Source organism: Osmerus mordax, chromosome 24 (assembly GCF_038355195.1).
Source record: "Osmerus mordax isolate fOsmMor3 chromosome 24, fOsmMor3.pri, whole genome shotgun sequence".
NCBI classification, from domain to species: Eukaryota; Metazoa; Chordata; class Actinopteri; order Osmeriformes; family Osmeridae; genus Osmerus; species Osmerus mordax.
The window spans coordinates 4,077,315-4,095,401 of record NC_090073.1 but is presented as its reverse complement, the minus strand read 5'-3'; the positions used below and the strand labels follow the sequence as shown (position 1 = coordinate 4,095,401).

At 52.7% G+C, this 18,087-nt stretch overlaps 1 protein-coding gene across 1 annotated transcript; it reads left to right on the top strand.

The window, feature by feature from the left end:
• Positions 1-358: 358 nt before the first annotated feature.
• camsap1b (calmodulin regulated spectrin-associated protein 1b) lies at positions 359-17,220 on the top strand. The gene is made up of 18 exons (XM_067228070.1): positions 359-485; positions 1,457-1,624; positions 4,961-5,223; positions 6,557-6,718; positions 7,009-7,089; positions 8,578-8,719; positions 8,986-9,125; positions 9,240-9,336; positions 9,653-9,821; positions 10,381-10,469; positions 10,827-10,911; positions 10,997-13,241; positions 13,412-13,548; positions 13,777-13,997; positions 14,214-14,316; positions 14,448-14,563; positions 14,692-14,810; positions 15,014-17,220. The coding sequence occupies exons 1-18, from the start codon at positions 455-457 to the stop codon at positions 15,308-15,310; spliced, it is 4,665 nt and encodes a 1,554-aa protein (XP_067084171.1). The 5' UTR covers positions 359-454; the 3' UTR covers positions 15,311-17,220.
• The last annotated feature ends 867 nt before the right edge of the window (positions 17,221-18,087 follow it).

The window sequence follows — 18,087 nt, the reverse complement described above, 5'->3', positions numbered from 1 at the left end:
TGGTGGCCTTTCTTGAGTTCCTATCGGATGTACATTTCATTTATTAAACGGAAACTTCTGAGACCTATGTCTCTTTTTTATTGATAAATGTTCTTACTTTTACATTCATCACAACTATTCAAATGAGCATCATGTGATTTAGTACAAATCGGTCAGAAAACAGCAGGTATTTGTGGTACTTACTCCAACAGATTGGTTGCCCAAAATCAGAGGAAGAAATGAAAAAATGAATAATATTTTATTCGACCACCATGCATTTATAATAGCCTATCTCATACTTTTAAGTTCAAACCCTTCTCGATTCATACACGGAGCACGTTACACGCAGGCGTAGCGGTTGGGTAGCCACCTATGCTACTAACAGACGGACTAATTAGATCGGGCAGACAAACCCGTTCTTAGCCCTGAAAGAATGGCAATTTTTTTCTAAATGACTGACTCTATAAATTGAAATATGGAGTCGCGACAAAGCGGGCAATTGGCAGGTATTTGGTTTATGATGTTAAATCACGTATCGTTTTGGGTGTACCGTTTTGCAGAGGTAGGCTAGCAATCCGACTTGTGCCCTGTGTCTGGTGCGGTTGTCAAACAGGCCGCAAATTGGATTTTGTTGCTGGGGAGGTGTCCTTTCACCTCGCTGCCAGTGCTAGCTAACGGCGTTAGCCAGCTTGCTTTATGATATGTGGGGTTGCTTGAGCTTGTCACAGGCACTTAGAGCCAGTGCATAAGGAAAGGACTAGCACTAATGGATAACTGTTTAACCAATTGGATATAGCTAGCTCGGTTGATCTTGCTAAAATATATCCCGCCTTCGAAGGTATGAGACATTTTGTTCTATGAATCTATCTATCTATGAAGCTTTCATCAGCTGTATTAGCTAGCGTGGCTAGAATGGTTCACATGGCTAACGTGGTGTCTGGTGGTACCCTGTTGTACTACACAGGTTAACGTCAGAATAATATTGGCAAACTAGCTGGCTTTCTGTTCGACTCCGACGTGACCAGTCGTCAAACATGAATAGAATAGCTAGCTAAGCAAGATAAACCATATTGACTACCAAGCTGTCTATCACTACTACAGTAGGTAAAGTTTTGCATTTTGGGGTACATACAATGTAAGATGGGAAGCTTGCTGGCTGGATATTTGGACCTCAGAGCTTGTGATTACAGGAACGCCACCCTGTCAAATGAATGGCGCCAGTGGGTTTACAAACTAGCAAGTGTTGGACTGCTAAAATGGGCATTTTATTAGACATGATGCACAACAACGGATGCACATCTTGCATCTGAATTGCGATGTAGCGAGCTAGCTCATCCTCCACCACTAACAATGGTATTGCTAACCTACTAGCTATAGCTAATAGCCTAGCTACTGTAGCAAATGTTAAGAGACAATGCTTTGCATCCATGTACCGTTAGACATTTCTCATTTACATGTGTGGGATTGTATTTTGAAGGCATGGCCGTGGACCTGTGTGCTGCTCGGAACAGCACCCGAAGAAAAATGGATTCGGCAGGGGTTGGTGAAGGGACAATGGAGATAGTACCTTTGGAAATGTACGACTCAGCCAGAGCCAAAATAGACGCAAACCTAAGGTGGCTGTTCGCCAAAGCATACGGCATTGGTAAGATATTTCAGTATTCAACCATGAAACACAGACCCTTTGTAACACACAACACGATCTGTTAGACGCCTTGCTCACGCCTTGTTATGGACACCTGTTGGGACATTGAAACACCCTGGATGCGCATAACCCGTTTTCAAGTTTGTTTACTTCTTTGTAAAGATGGTGTCATGCTGTACCGCACAAGAATGCTCAGTCTGAACAGATACGAATTGGGTCTTTGGATGATACATTTCTTAGACTGTCATCGGCAAGTGTGTGGACAACGCAGAGCAAGATATTAGCTAGTTCCTTTCACCCTAAAATATATCAGAATAATTGACTGGCCTGTTGACGTCTTTTGTTTTGACGTATATTCTGATAGACAGTGATGGGCTAGATCTCAGTGGCTAGGAGAGGCGAATGCGATGTTTTCCTTATATTACACATGCATTCTGATACCGTACTGCAATGAGTGTAAAAATGCATGCGATATCAACTGTCAACTAAGCGAGCCTAGTGTTGAGGAATATTGCATCATCCATGCTGTAACTAAAGGTGCATATGACATTAGTACACACTTTGTCAAATGCATGTAGTAACATAGGGATTCCTAAGAATAGCAATCAGCCCAAAGCATAGCCTGGTTCCACTTAGCTGTGTACTGATCTGCTTGAGAACGTCGGGCTGTCAAGGGGACTTGTGTGAGACTGTTGACCTGATTTCTCCCAGAGCACAGTGCTCTGGTTCAGCATTTTAATTGCTAAACAGTGGGGTCAGAGCAGTGTGTCATGACCTTAAACGGGAGGAGCCCTAATGGTGCCCAATCTAGTGTTCCCATTAATATTGATCCAAGGTTTCTTAGCAACGGCCAAGGTAGCAGTAGGCATGAAGTTGAACTGAAACTATCCTTCTGCTAAGGATCCAGATTTAGACATGGCATCTTGACAGCGTCCTCAAACTTAGGAACGAAAACGATGTATTTGCTTCTGAAATATTGTTTTTCCTTGCTGTAGCCATCACAGAGATTTCACAATGTCACTCAGCCAAGACTTTTAATGGGAGACCAAATGCAGGCCTTGAGCCCCTCTCAGGGTTGGCATTCCCCCGCGCATGCATCCTCCATGCTGCCCCCTCATGCTCGAGCATTCCCGAGTACGTTTAAACGCACGCGACGGTCCACTTGAACTTGGACCGTCGCTCCCATGCGTGGGCCTCAGAGCCCAAGCGGCCTAATTGGCCCTGACGAGCTGAGCTGCCTGCCACTCCTCTGCCTCTGCAGAACGTCCCGTCTGTGTGCCAGCCTGGCCAGGAGCCTTAAGCGGATGACATCCCAGCACAGCTGGACAACAGAGCCCATCCGCGGGAGGGCTGGATGGGACTGGATGGGACCCCCCCCCCCCCCCCCCCCCCCCCCCAAGTGAAGGGAAGCATGCTTACTCAGCCGGGTAATGCTGTATCGTGAAGAGTGCGGTCGCGGTCGGCTGCAGAGATTACTGCTCGTCGGAAGTTTTGCACATGTCGATGGCACATTTGCATTCTGGGTACCCGTGGAGGCTGTTAGAGCTGCAAACGTGTTTGCATGCGAGTGTGTGTGTGTGTGTGTAATGTACCCCGTCATTTAATACCTGCCTGATTCAGCTACCGTCGACCTGTGTGTGAGTCAGAGCAGAGTCCGTTTCTGGAGAGGCTCTGTGTGGTGACGTGGGTTAACTGGACCATCTTCCAGCCCTGGCCGTAGACCACCTGCCCTCCCAGCGGTAGACCCCCCCACCACTCCCCTCCTCCCTCCCACCCTCCCCAGCAGTTAAATATTTTAGCCGGGCTGGGGGGGCGGGGCAGGGCAGCCTCTGCCACACAGAGTCACCGTCTCTGGGGTGAAGTGAGTCGTGAAGACCCCGTCCGGGGGCCAGACACCTTTTGTTTCCCCCAACAATCAGCCTTTCTGTTGTGATGCCTGAACCACGCTGACTCGGCAGCGATTGGGCTCAGGCCCCTCCGTTGATGCCCCTTAACGTGGAAAAGCAGCTCAGGCTGGATGCATAACAAGCTTGTTATCCCCTTTTAAGGGGGCTTTCAGCGGTGCTGGCCTTCCGTTGCGAGGCAGGATCTCCAGGATTGATGTGCTGTAGGTCGTTTATCATGAGCGGCAGTGTTCGCTTGGTCAGCTGACGTCTTCGCCGCGCACCTGTGTGGCGGTACGGGTTGGGCAGCGTGCGTTAGTCTTCTCGCTGCACGCGTGCTGGTCGCGATTTGCGAGAGGACGAAAGGATAGCATGTTCATATTCCTCTTCATGTTCCTGAAGAGGATTTTGCCTAGTTTGTGTTACAAGCAGTACATCGAGTCAATCTAGCCCCATGATTGTGCCTGCCTGTATTCTGTTGTTGGGCAGAAGTTGAAAGAAGAGAAGCCTTCCTTGCTGTTTATAGGGAAAGGAGAAGACTATGAGAGGAGCTATCTGTCAGAGGCTAGAGCAGAAGTCAAGGATGAGAACATTTAAATCTGAATAATGGAGTTGGATTATTTTTACTGGCCGCAGCACCTGCGTTTGGGTAAAGTGCATTTGTATCCTGTTGGACGTTCCCCTACCTCCCCCAGCCTAATGGTTATGATCTTGTTTAAATAGGCCAGACTCCTTTCCTTATAAGGTATTTTTCTGGTTTTCTACATGACTTCATCCTTCAAACAGAGCAGCCTGTTCTTTTCCAAGCCCCTGGCTTGTAGCCTTTTGTTATCGTGCTGGCGGACCCTGTGTACTAAGTACCTGAGCTGTATAGTGCTTGAAGTCTGTGTTTACCAGCTACCGTACCAGAGAAGAACCAACAGGCTGTTGTTTAACGCTGTAGTACCAGCCTGTTGTTGTACTGCTGTTGTTGTATTGCTGTCGTACTGTGTCATCAGTAAGTACCGAGGACATCTAACCCTTCACACATAGAAATGCTGCTCCAAGCTCTGCTAGCATTTGCTGCTGCAGATGTTGACCAAGTGTTGACGTCAGGGCCAGCCACCCATGTTAAGAGCAGGGTTGAACACAGGAGGATTATACCGCGTTGTTGCTCCACTAGCTCCACCCACAAACGAAATATAAAGTTATCTACAGTGCAGGACCCTTCTCCTACACAACACGTCACAGTGCCAAAAGACTGCTTTCGTCACAGTCTCATTTCAGAACACGAGAGCGTGAGCCAAAACACGGGGAGACCTACTTACAGTCCTCCTCGATCACAGATCAAACCATCCGCCTGCCCTTCACCGAAACGACGGCCCCCCCGAACGCCGTGTCTAGCCTCATTCCAGGGCCGACCGCCGTGATTGTCCCAGCCGTACCCCCTCACCTCTCCCCCTCCTCCCACCAGACCACATCCCGGAGGACCTGCGGGACCCGTTCTACACAGACCAGTACGACCAGGAGCACATCAAGCCCCCCGTCATCCAGATGCTGCTGTCGGGCGAGCTGTACCGCCGCGTGTGCGCCCTCATCCTGAAGACGGGCCAGGCGGCCGCGCTGCAGTCGCACCTCTCCGTCATCCAGGCGCTCGCCCGCAAGGGCATCTACGTCACCGAGGGCGACGGCTCGCCCGTGGCCGAGGACGACCTGGCTGGCATGCCCATCAAGATGGTGAGCGGGGTGGGGGGGGGGGTTGGATTGGTGGGGGATGGGGGGGAGGGATTGATGGACAGATGGAGGGATGGATGGACAGATGGAGGGAGGGAGGGAGGGAGGGAGGGAGGGAGGGAGGGAGGGAGGGAGGGAGGGAGGGAGGGAGGGAGGGAGGGAGGGAGGGAGGGAGGGAGGGAGGGAGGGAGGGAGGGAGGGAGGGAGGGAGGGAGGGAGGGAGGAATGCATGGCTGGACTGACGGCCGCATGGTGTTTCAAGTCGGTGTGTTTGGTTCAGACCGTGTAGGTGTGGACCAGCCTGTCCCAGACACAGTTACATGACGCTACAGGAAGTCAGCCTCCGCAGCAGCAGATAGCACGACAGGTAACAGAGGTCACTTCCTGTTCCAGAATGATCTCATCTCATTAACGAGTAAAAGGAGCTATTGTTCCCCACCTATCTCCTTCTGGCATCTCGGCACAGGATGAGCCTTTTTAACCTGCGGGTTTATCCCTAGTGATGGCCTCGCTAGCTGTGCTTCCTTAAATGTACGCTTTTAATATTCAATAAAGGAGGATCGATTGAGTGTGAGGGGTGCAAAAGTTAGTAGATGGTCGTCATGGTTGCAGTCTGTGTCCAGTCAGGCTGGGCGCCCGATGTTTTATGGAGCTGTGCTCGCCTGTCTGACCCAGCGGACCCGACCAGACCTGGTAATGTTTCGCAGCTGAGCTCTGGCTACGCATTAGTGTCCAGTCCACCCAGGGCCACGCCCTCTCAACACGCCAGCTGCATTACCACAGGTTAGATGTCAGCACCAGTTGGTCTTTGCTCACATGGGATGACATCCAGCCTTTTTTCCCCCCAAGATACACTTTAATATAGCAACGTGGCCACCATAGCTTTTAAACAGCCTGTCCTCCATTGTTGCCATGGAAACTTGGACCAAAGACGAGGCTGGCTTCCTTGGCCGGCTGGTCTGGGATGTGTCTGGGGCGTGGATGTATGTTTTCAACAGTAGGCGAGGCTTAAGTCCCTGGAAGGAAGAGCGGAGCTTTCTAAGACGGGATGAGACAACCTGCCGGAGGCGATGTTACCATGGCGACATCCATGTTCCTGGTGTGCACCCCCAAGGGGGTCTGTGTGTGTGTGTGTGTGTGTGTGTGTGCGCGCGCGTGTGTGAGTGAGAGAGATCCAGTACCTGATGAGGGGAATCTGAGAGCAGCCATACTAAACAGGCTGAAACGACTGTCAGAGTACACTACTGTATTGTGTAGTTCAGTTAGTTACCATCGGACCAGTTCCCCGTCTGACCCATGTAAACACACCCCCGTGCCTCCCCTCTGCCCCGCCCAGAGCGCCCACATCCCCATGATCGATGCCCTGATGATGGCCTACACGGTGGAGATGATCAGCATCGAGAAGGTGGTGGCCTGCGTCAAGCGCTTCTCCACCTTCAGCGCCTCCAAGGAGCTGCCCTTTGACCTGGAGGACGCCATGGTCTTCTGGATCAACAAGGTGACTCTCTCTCTCACTCTCACTGTCTCACTTTCACTGTCTCACTCTCACTCACTCACAGAGAGCTGCTGCCCATACCTCAAGTTATAACCAGCCTATGGAGATATTAACTCATCACATGGCTACGAATGAACGGTAGACTGTTGGCAGCATTTGTCTTCGCTCAGCCAGACTCCAGAGAGACAGCCCCGTGTGACCCCCCCTGCCCCCACCCCCCATCCCGGCCCTCTCCACAGCAACGTCTCCAGGGTAACCAGGAGAGCTAACTCCTCGCTTGTCCTCCTCCGCAGGTCAACATGACGATGAGGGAGATCACCGAGAGAGAGCTCAAAGCCAAGCAGCACCCGCTGGACTCCCCCAGCCACCACAAGGTAAAGGAGCCGCACGGCTCTCCAGTCGCCAGCCCCACTACTAGAACACCAGCCGACTGCTGCTGCTCAGAGCCAAAATGGCCGACGAGCAGTGGCGATAACCGATGTCGTCGTAAGCGGCATGTTGGTTTAACCTTTTTATTTGTCTGGTTTGGCATTTCCCAAGACAAAGCTGAACGGCCTTCTTGAAACAATCGGCGGTTTGTAATGCCATTTTGTCCCAGGTAACATTCAGGAGTGGAAAGAACCTGGAATCGGATTCAGTTTTTCCTTTTGGCCTATTGACCTTTTGACTCCTAACCCCTCCCCACCCCCTGTGTCTCTCCCCCCCCCCCCCCCCCTTCCCTCTGTCCCTGCCGTCTGGATAGTCTCCCTCCAAATGGTATTGGAAACTAGTACCTGTAAGTTGGCTGTTAGTCTCCCCCCCCCCCCCCCCACACACTTGCACCCAGGCACGTCCAACACTACTGGAAATGAGTCCAGCCTGCCGCAGTGTTTGATGCAGCCTGGTGCCTGCACCAGGAGATTGTTCCAGAAGGGAGAACCCCACCCTCTGGGTTCTCCAGGCAAGCCAGGCTTAGTCAAACACGTTTGAGTCTGACAGGGCTTCCAGTACTGTTCTGACACCCAGGCCTGTTGCACGTATAGTCCTGTGTCGATGTGTTCTCACACACACGCGCACACACACACGGGCACACATACACACGCGCCACCATGACTCATCCAGACCATCGTGTGCTGCTTGTCGCTGTGCTCGGGGCACGAGTGGCGCTCCAAAACGGCGCCCAAGCTTCCTCCGTGTCGTTGTTGGGGCAGTGTTGTCGTGCTGGGATAGGTTCTGTGTGTGTTTTGGGATGAAAAGAAAAGAAAAACCCTGTGCTTTGTCTCATTTCAAGCTCTGTCCGTTTTATGTAACCGTGTCTGAGAGGGAGAGAGGGAGGATGTGTGAAGACAAAGGTGCGAAAAGAGGATATTGGCTGTCAGCAGAGCCAATCCTCCTTTGGCCAACCCTCGTCTTTCTCAGTTGCTCATCAGCATAAAAACACTATGTCATCCCGCCCCTTCACTATCTGTGCCACCCTGCCCAATTAGCTACCCACAAGTGGCCAACACCCAAGTGACAGTCCACGGCTGCCAATCTGTGACTTCCATGTCACCCTGCCATATCAATATTGCTCCACTCCGCCCCACCCATCTCCACACACACACACACACAAAGGGTCTGATTCAGGAGAGTGGAACGTTAACACTGAAACAGCGTTCAGATAGAAACGTAGTGATAAAGACCTGACTCACTCAAGTCTTAGGCGTGTTGAGAGGGAGAGAGAGAGACTCGGCCAGGTCTAGTCAGTGCTTTTCTATCTGTGTGCATTGCCAACGTTGCACCTCCTGTGAGAAATACCCCCCCCCCCCCTCTCCCTCCCCAAGCTTGCGTGCGTTCTGGCTGTCCTGCTCACTAGCGTCTCGCTGTCTCCCCCCGGTGGCCAGGTGCGGTACCGCCGGGAGCAGGGTTCGGGGCGCCAGCTGTCCTACTTCCCCCTGCTGGAGGACCTGATGAGGGACGTGTGTGACGGCGCAGCGCTGCTCACCCTGGTCAACTATTACTGCCCCGACCTCATGAAGCTGGACGGTATGGACACACACACACACGCTCACGTTGTCGTAAGGGTAGCGCTTCCAAGTGCTGTGGCTCAGGGACGCTTGTCATTCACAATGAACGCAAGGCATCCTGTCTGGAGGATTTATCCCCGACTCGGAACGACTTGACTCCCAACGGAGCAGAACCTCGCTCGGCTAGCATGAAACACTTCTCCGCTAAAGGCCGCTAGTAGTCGAGACGTCTCCGACCGCGCTCCATCCTGAAGTAACCCGGTGTGTGTGCGCGTCTGTCCCCAGACATCTGCTTGAAGGAGGTGACCTCGATAGCAGACAGCCTTCACAACATCCAGCTGCTCAAGGAGTTCGCCAACGAGTATCTGAACAAGAGCTTCTACCTGAGCATGGAGGACATGCTCTACGCCCCCATGGTGCTGAAGGTGAGCTGCCGCGCAGACAAGGCCACCGGGGAACCCGCAGAGGGGGAACTCGGTGAGCGCGAACGCACCCGAATGTGCTTGCGCGGTTCTCTGACCGTGTTGCCTGTGTTGCAGCACAACGTCATGGTGTTCATCGCCGAGCTCTTCTGGTGGTTCGAGACGGTGAAGCCGGACTTTGTCCAGCCCAGAGACGTCCAGGAGCTGAAGGACGGTAAGAGCCGGAGACGTTGTGAGCGCGTGTCGTTTTCGCCCGAGGCTGGCAGTGGCTAGCTGGGAAAAGCTGTTCAACCTGAATGACAAGGAAGCACTGCGGTCAAACGAATTCCTGCGCACGACAAGAGGGTTAAGCGGCTCGCTCATGCTCTATATATTAACGACATTGGTCGCATGTATTGTCCCTTTATCGTGGCACAGTTTACAGTAACATGCTGATGTCGATTTACCAGAACGCAGACAGGAAACACCTAGGCATAGACCCGCCCTTAGTGACTCATATCCTTTTGATTGGCTGTCCTGTCCTGTCACAGTCCGAGCCATAGCTCAGCCGAAGAGTGCCCGTCCCTCGGTTCCCATCTCCAACGCCACCAAGCGGAGCTTCCTGGTCACGCCGGGGATCTGCGAGGCCTCGCTCTCGGCCCAGAGCAGCCCAGAGGCCTGTAACAGGTACTTCCTGCACCCCGAAGACTCGGAGCATCTGTAAGTCTCTCCTTAAGCTTCTAACTCCTTAACCTTCTGACCCTTACCCCTCAACCCCCCTATCTCCTTAACCTTCTAACTCCTTAACCTTCAAGTTCCTTAACCTTCTCAACCCCCCTAACTCCTTAGGCTTCTAACTCCTTAAGCTTCTAACTCCTTAAGCTTCTAACTCCTTAAGCTTCTAACTCCTTAACCTTCTAACTCCTTAACCTTCTAGTTCCTTAACCTTCTAACTCCTTAACCTTCTGACCCTTACCCCTCAAACCCCCTATCTCCTTAACCTTGTAACGCCTTAACCGTCTTACTCCTTATCCCTCTTAACCCTCTAAGGGGAGGGAGGTCGTTCTTTAATCACTGCCATAGAGTACGGCAACATTCTGCTAAAATACAGATCATGGCAATAATGAACATTTCGAAAGTGTTCTCTGAGCCGATCGGGTTCCGAAGGACTTTCCTCGAGAAGCCTTGCACAGTTGGGACTGCTGACTGGCAGTGTTGGGGTGGTGGTGATGGACTGACACGACTGTCGTGCTGTGTTCCTCCCTCCTGTCTTTTTCAGTCCCAAAGGGGGTTCAGCCTTCAGCCCCTCGCACCCTCTCCTCCCTCTGAGACAGAGACAGCAGAAACAGCACGGCGAGGATGCCTCTGGTAAGACCTGCACACACCACATGCACTACTGTCATATACTAAATGTCCAGGTAGTACACTACTACAGACCCAGGTAGTACACTACTAAAGACCCAGGTAGTACACTACTAAAGACCCAGGTAGTACACTACTAAAGACCCAGGTAGTACACTACTAAAGACCCAGGTAGTACACTACTAAAGGCCCAGGTAGTACACTACTAAAGACCCAGGTAGTACACTACTAAAGACCCAGGGAGTACACTACTAAAGACCCAGGTAGTACACTACTAAAGACCCAGGTAGTACACTACTAAAGACCCAGGTAGTACACATAGAAAATGTTGGATTGTGTTTCTCTCTCCCTCTCTCCGTCCAGGCCTCAGACTCCGTTCCAACTCCCTGACCCATGCGGAGGGTCAGTCCAGGGGTGCAGGCGTGGTCTGCTCTGACAGGAGACCCAGGTAAGGGAAGCCAGGGCACCTCTGCTACTGTCGCCACTCAGAGATGGGAGTTGTCATGTTGCCCCTCCACTGTCTCCCCCTCCAGGCCGATGTCCACTTTAAACCCCCACATTTTCCACTCTGCCACCGATAGCGATGTCGACGTGGCCTCTGGAGACAGCGTGAGCCTGGCCCGCTCCATCAGCAAGGACAGCCTGGCGTCCAACGTCGTCAACGTCACGCCCAAGCACCAGGCCTCGCAGGTCCCCCAGGCCCACCAGATCCCCCAGGCCCAGGCGGGCCCTCGGAGGGTCAACGGCCACAGCCTGCTGGCCAACGTCAGCATGGAGGACCAGGAGGTGGAGGAGCTGGCGGTGGCGCCCCCTGCTGTGCAGCCCGGCGTTCCCACGTCCGGCGCCGCCGGGTCGACACCGTCCCCCTCCGAGGCCAAAACGGACAGCTTTTACCTAGAACCACTAATGCCTGCCGTGTTGAAACCGGCGAAAGAGAAGTCTGTTTGCCTGAACAAGGAGGAGGAGAGCGGGGAGGCCAGATCTCTGGGGAGGGGCTTTCTACGGAGAGGAGAGGGGCCGGTGGCTGCAGCCAGGAGGAAAGCCCCCATCAGCCTTAACCAGACCTTTTCCCCCACAACTAGCAGGGAGTTGAGTCTGGTTGAAGAGCTGTCCCTGGAGGGTTCTCCAGCAGCCCCAGGGCCTCTCAGACCCCCGTCCCCCAGTGGCGTGGACCCTTCCTCCAGGGAGCCGGCCGAGGGCTTCTACCTCCACTCGGACCAGGAGGAGTCCGTTCAGGACCTGGAGCTGGAGGACGTGGACGAGGAAGACCTGGACGAGGCCCTCACCATCAAACACCCGCCCCTGTCCAGGAAGGCCTTCGAGGAGGACGAGGAGTCGGCCAAGCTCCAGGAGGACATGAACGTGAAGGAGCACCAGGACAAGGACGGCGACGGGGGCAGCGGGCGCTCCAGCCCCTGCCTCAGCGCCCACTCCCAGGCCAGCAGCCTGGCCAGCGGCGCCGTGCGCATGACCTCCTTCGCCGAGCGCAAGGCCCACCAGCAGCGCTTCGGCAGCAGCCACGACCTGCGCTCCAGCGCCTCCAGCTCCCAGAGGACCACCCCGGACGGCTCCGAGTGCAGCGGGCCCCTCAGCATGGGCTCCTCCTGGAGGCTGAAGAGGGACCAGAGCCCCTCCTCACCGCAGGGGGCCCGGCTGGGCAGCGGCGACGCCGGCGGCGGAGGAGTCAACATGCTAGCCTCGGAGCTGGTGCAGCTCCACATGCAGCTGGAGGAGAAGCGCCGGGCCATCGAGCACCAGAAGAAGAAGGTGGAGTTGCTGTCAGCCAGGCAGAGGCAGAAGCTGGGCAAGGCCGCGTTCCTCCACATCGTCAAGAAGGGCAAGAGCGACACGCTTCCCGGCCCGCTCAAGACGGCCGAGCCGCGGTCCAGGGAGGAGCCCGGTGCCGACGGAGGGAGCGGGTCCCTGGACGACTTGCGCGCGGGCGCGCTGAGGCGGGCCCCGTCGCCGGGCCGCTTGGAGTCGGAAAAGGGCGAGGAAGAACTGGATCTGAACGAGTGCAACCGCTCCATCGACATGCTCAACGAGGCCATCGGCAGCATCCAGCAGCAGATGATGCAGCTGTCCCTTCAGCAGGACCTCCTCATGAAGCAGAACGTGCAGCCCCCCACCGCCGTCACCACCGCCGACAAGGCCGGCGACCCCAAGGTCAACCCCGCCGTCCACTTCGTCGATTCAGGAGTCGCCCCTCTCCGGAAACCACCCAAGCTGAGCTCAGCCAGGGGCGCCAGGTCCAAACCCTCGGAGCTGAAGCTGGCTAAGGAACAGGGCCGGCAGGCGTCGCGAGCCCTCACCCCCACTCAGAGCCTGGATGCCGGGCCTCACCCGAGGCTGCACCCCGGGGGGCGCTCCCCCAGGACGGAACACCCCAACCCCCCCAGAGCCGCCTCCGCCGGAGAGACAATCAGCACAGCGGAGAAAGCCGGCGGCCATCTTCCAAGTTCCTCCTTCCGGCTTCACGACAAGGCTAACATGCGTCTGCCCGCGCGAGTCGACCTAGCAACCGTCGCCACCCCCGAAGTGTCCTTCGACGAGTGCCTGTCCAGCACGCTCAGGGAGTCTGAGCTCAACTCCTCGGACGGCTCGGGGAAGGAGAACGTGCCGGAAGAAGAGGCGGCGGCGCGCAGCAAGGCCCACCTGATCGAGGTGGACCTGTCTGACCTGAGGGACCCCGAGGAGGACGGGGGCCAGGTGGGGCACGACAGCACTGCCGAGGGAGGCGACGGGGAACAGAAGTCTGGCTTGGGCTTCTTCTTCAAGGTAATGTGTGTGTGTGTGTAAGAACACTGACAGTTTGGTTCACATCAAGGGGACACATCTTCTCCCAGCAGTAACTTAGCAATCTGCAGTAATGTTGTGTATAGTACCGAAAATAATTTCTTAGGAAGTACATTTCAACGCATGTTGTGTGTGCTGACCTCCTGCTCCAGGATGAACAGAAGGCCGAGGACGAACTGGCTAAGAAGCGAGCGGCCTTTCTCCTGAAGCAGCAGAAGAAGGCCGAGGAGGCCCGTCTACGTAAACAACAGCTGGAGGTTGAGACCGAGTTCAAACGAGACGAGGTCAGGTACGTCTCGCCTTTCACCAACCAGAGCACAGCTACCAGGCAGAAGATGCCCTCTTCAACTGACTTGAATTTCATTTTTTTTTCACTTTACTTATCCTGAGGTAAACTCAACCTGGCTCCATAGCTGGGGGATACCTCCACCTCTCATTGACTTTGGCTTAATACCACTGTTCCAGACACAGCAAAAGTTGTAAAGAGATATAACTGTGGCCGTGTGTCTCTCCTCAGGCGCAAGGCGGAGGAGGACCGTCTCAGGAAGGAGGAGGAGAAGACCAGGAGGGAGCTCATCAAGCAGGACTACCTCCGGAGGAAGCAGAAGGAGATGTTTGAGGAGCAGGGCGTGACCAAGCCCGCCAAGCCTACCAAGCCCTCCAAGAAACAGAGACCCAAGCCCGTCCTCAGGGAGGAGTCCTCCAGCGACACCTTCTCCAAGTGCTCTTCTTCCACCCGTGAGTAACTCTCCGTTTAGAACGAGCTAATTCTGTGTTCCGAACGACCCAGTCCAGTAGGGTTCTGGTGTGTGTACTTGGACATTTTCAGCAATGGTTTCACCTAAGCACACGATTATTTGAAGGATGTCTCCCACAGTTTGCAGATGGTCAGAATGGCTTTCCTGTGTGTATAAGGACACTGTATGTGACTCTGTGTGTGTGTGTGTTGTGTAGCTGACAACCTGAGCAGTGCCCAGTCTGGCTCCAGTCTGTCCCTGGCCTCGGGCGCAACCAACGAGGCTGACAGCGTCAACTCTGGAGGAGCAAGCTCTCAGCGGTAAGCTCAGACCACCCGTGTGAGTGTGTGTGTGTTTGTTTAGTTTGTGTTCTGGTGTGTGGGGTCAGTGTGTGTTTTGTTTGTGCGTGCTCTGTGTTCGACGTCTCACTGCGGTGCTCTCGGTTTCCCAGGGGAGAATCGGTGGAGTCGATCCCTGGGTTGAGTCGCAACGCCAGTCGCAACGCGGAGAGGGACTGGGACAACGGCTCCACGGCTTCCTCCATCACCTCCATGGCGGAGTACACCGGTAAGCAGGCCAATACAGAAGCCCTCAGGAACCAAGAACCTCACCTGTGCAGCTGTGTAAAAGCTTTACAGGTTTTCTTCCTTATTTGCTGGTCTGACTTCAGTTCCCTCTTCTGGTTTGTCCGTCAGGCCCCAAGCTCTTCAAAGAGCCCAGTGCCAAGTCCAACAAGCCAATCATCCACAACGCCATCTCCCACTGCTGCCTGGCGGGAAAGGTCAACGAGCCCCAGAAGCTCCTCATCCTCGAGGTGAGCACACAAACACCATCCCCTAAACCCCGTCCCCAGTCAGGTCAGCCACACCCCACCCCGGATCGACACGGGTTAGCAATCCTTCACACCAAGATGGCGGAATCAGTGAGGATTACCGGATTAATTATCGACCTCCTTTTCTTTAGCGGTTCTAATCTGGTGATGATGACGAACTCTCATGATGCTTTATCCATCCCCAGGAGCTGGATAAGTGCGAGTCCAACCACCTGATGATCCTGTTCCGGGACGGAGGCTGTCAGTTCCGAGCGCTCTACACCTACCTCCCGGACTCGGAGGAGATCCACAAGCTGACGGGAAACGGCCCCAAGAGCATCGGAAAGAAGATGATCGACAAGCTCTACAAGTACAGCTCAGACAGGAAGCAGTTCACCGTCATTCCCGCCAAAACGGTGTCGGTCAGCGTGGACGCCATCACCATCCACAACCACCTGTGGCAGGTCAAGAGGAGCACCGTGCCAAAGAAAAGCGGGAAATAACCGAAGCGGAACCGCGTCCTGGGAGCACAGCCCAGAAGCAACCCTTCAACCACCTTCGATCTCCTGGATAGATTGCATTGAAGTCCGTACTGCCACGAAAACCTTCCCCGAGACAAAGCCACACACACCTGTATAACGAGAGTGTCTGTGGCTACTGGGAATGGTGTGTGAACAGACAGAACCATAGGTTTTGGTTACCGATAAGGTGGCCGTAGATGGTAGAAGGGCATCGATGCAGATGAAATCCTCCTAGATCTTAATGGGATCTGTCCAGGATGCTGTTGGGTCGTCTGGTTTTAATACCGACATGAGCATGTGGGCATTTAGTCTTGTTTTTTTATTTTCCTCTCATGGTGGATTTGTTTTTACTTGAAGTATTTGTTGGTTTGGCAATGAGGGTCAGGAGCTCTTCCGCAACACTACCAGTGCCCACGTTTCTGGAAAGTGGAGGGGTGCCTGAGCTCGAACGCACCTCGGGGCCGAACCCAGCCAGGACGTGCTGCTACAACAATCTCTCCAGAAGGACTATCATCCGACAAGCATCGCCACCTTTGCCTCACCAGTCGACTCTAAACGTGCTGCTCTGAACTGTCCCCCCCACCCACCCATCCACCACCCAGTTATATCTGTATAACTATCTCCCAGGACCCCCTCCCCCCCCCTCCCAAGTCATCCATTGTTTGGCCTTCACACATCGTGGTACTGTTGTTTATACATTCAACCGCTATTAGAAGCAGATCAGCTGTAGCACTGGTGTTTCTAGGAATTACGATGGTCGTTTTAAATACTTCTATCTCGCCTTCATCCCCTTCGCGCGGAGTTATCGAAGGGGACCAACGATGGTCTTTGGTACAAAAATGTCATTTTGATTTGTAAGTGTGTTTTTCAACTAAGCGGTGTGCTGTAGTATCCAAGCTGATGCGCGTTTCACCACAACACTAGAGCTAGTCGTGTTTCTCCACCGGGCACTGTCCTGTAGAAAGGTGCACTCATCACGTTTCAAAGGCTTCCATCATGCAATTCTTTACTCCTTCATTCCTTCTCTCCATGAGCTGTCTGCTAGCTCACTGAGAGACTGGGCTGCAGCATATTTATAATGGGTTACTCTGTGCTGGACTGTGGCTTAATTATTTACCCACATTAAAGAACATTCCTGAAAGGTGTCCACAAACACTGCCACTGTTTATGTGTCTATTCATGTGTGCTTTAGAACCCCGCGTTAGCGACAAGAGCAACTGAGTGTTGCACACGTGCACTTTAACTGCTGATAAAAGTAGAATTTGATGAAGCTGGTCGGTTCATGGTTATCAAACTAATGTAGACGGTATCGTGAACTGAACTGCTGTGCGCTCCAACCCAGAACGCAACCTGTTGCAACACTGCAATCATAACACTGACCAGTAAACTGAAAGGGCCTCCTTTCGAGAACTACTGCTGTTTCCAAAAAACGTAGAATACTTGATTATAATTTGGTTTATTTTTTTATACATCATTTTGTGTGTTTTGTTTACTAAAAGATTGTATTGGGATTGATCACCATTTTTGTTACACTAGTGTAAATTTCATCCTTGATTTTAACATTTTTTTCATACCATAACATATATTTATTTTGAAAAGAAAGCACTGAAACTGAATAAACTTTCAAAGGAAAAAAAGCAAAACACTTTCATTTCTTTTCATTTCCCACATTGTCTGTTTTCAACTGTACCGTTTGTTAATTTTTGGCATAATTTCAGATCACATTTCAAGCATGTTAACACGTCACCAAACAACAGATGCATGCTTAGTTTTGGTGTTTCAGAAAACACATGCAGCCTGTTCCAGTGTGGAGGAAGGACATGGTTACACCCAGATATGTCATTAGTCTCATCTTGACATTTCTTCTTTTGTCTTTCAAACTGGTAGATATAAACGAGAAACATGTTTATAATAAAGCTACGTCCAATACTGAGTTGATGGAAGGGGCTGCTTGGTTTTATGTCCCCCAAGATCTTTTGGTCTTCCACTCTACCACTCAACTGGAACAACCTGGCCCTTAATGCTCAACACCAGCACTCATAACCATGGTAAACACCTGCAGATACATACCCACCATAGCAACCGCTCTCAGCATGAGGTTCACATCAAGTATTCAGCGATACACAGAAGGTCTATGTACTATTTGAAGTTTGGTTGCTTGTGTCAGACAAATTTGGATTCATAAGTTGTGACAACACAGCTGTTATAGATTCTTAAAACCTGGCTGACTGGATGACATCTGTAATAGCTGACCATGAATGGTAAGTTGTAGTTGTTAATGGAGGAATTGTAGCTCCGTGAAGTGCTTTGGTACATTTGTTGTGTGTTCCACAGCTGTAGCAGTGGTCGTTCTTTGTTTATCTGTGGGATTGGTGGACTCTCAATGTACAAAAGATTTGGAATCTTACATCTGTCAACATATTCCACAAAGTAAGACACATTTACAAACAAATGTATCTGAAATTGAGACATACTTTAACGTAACGTTCTGATGCCCTGAGTATCTTGTGCTTCAGGTTTTCCAACAGGATTGTCCTCCCTGGTCTTCATAATGTCGAATGTGGGGGAGATCAACTCCAGTGTTTTCCACAGTGACAGCCTAACGTCAGTGATCAGATTTAATTTTGTAGGGGCTGGAATCACAAACATTTCTGCCGGAGGGATGAGTTCATTCAGTCATCTCACTAACCTGGTTTTGGACAACAACCTCCTCTCTAACTTCACCCCAACCTGGCTCAGCCAGCCAGCCCGCCTCAGTC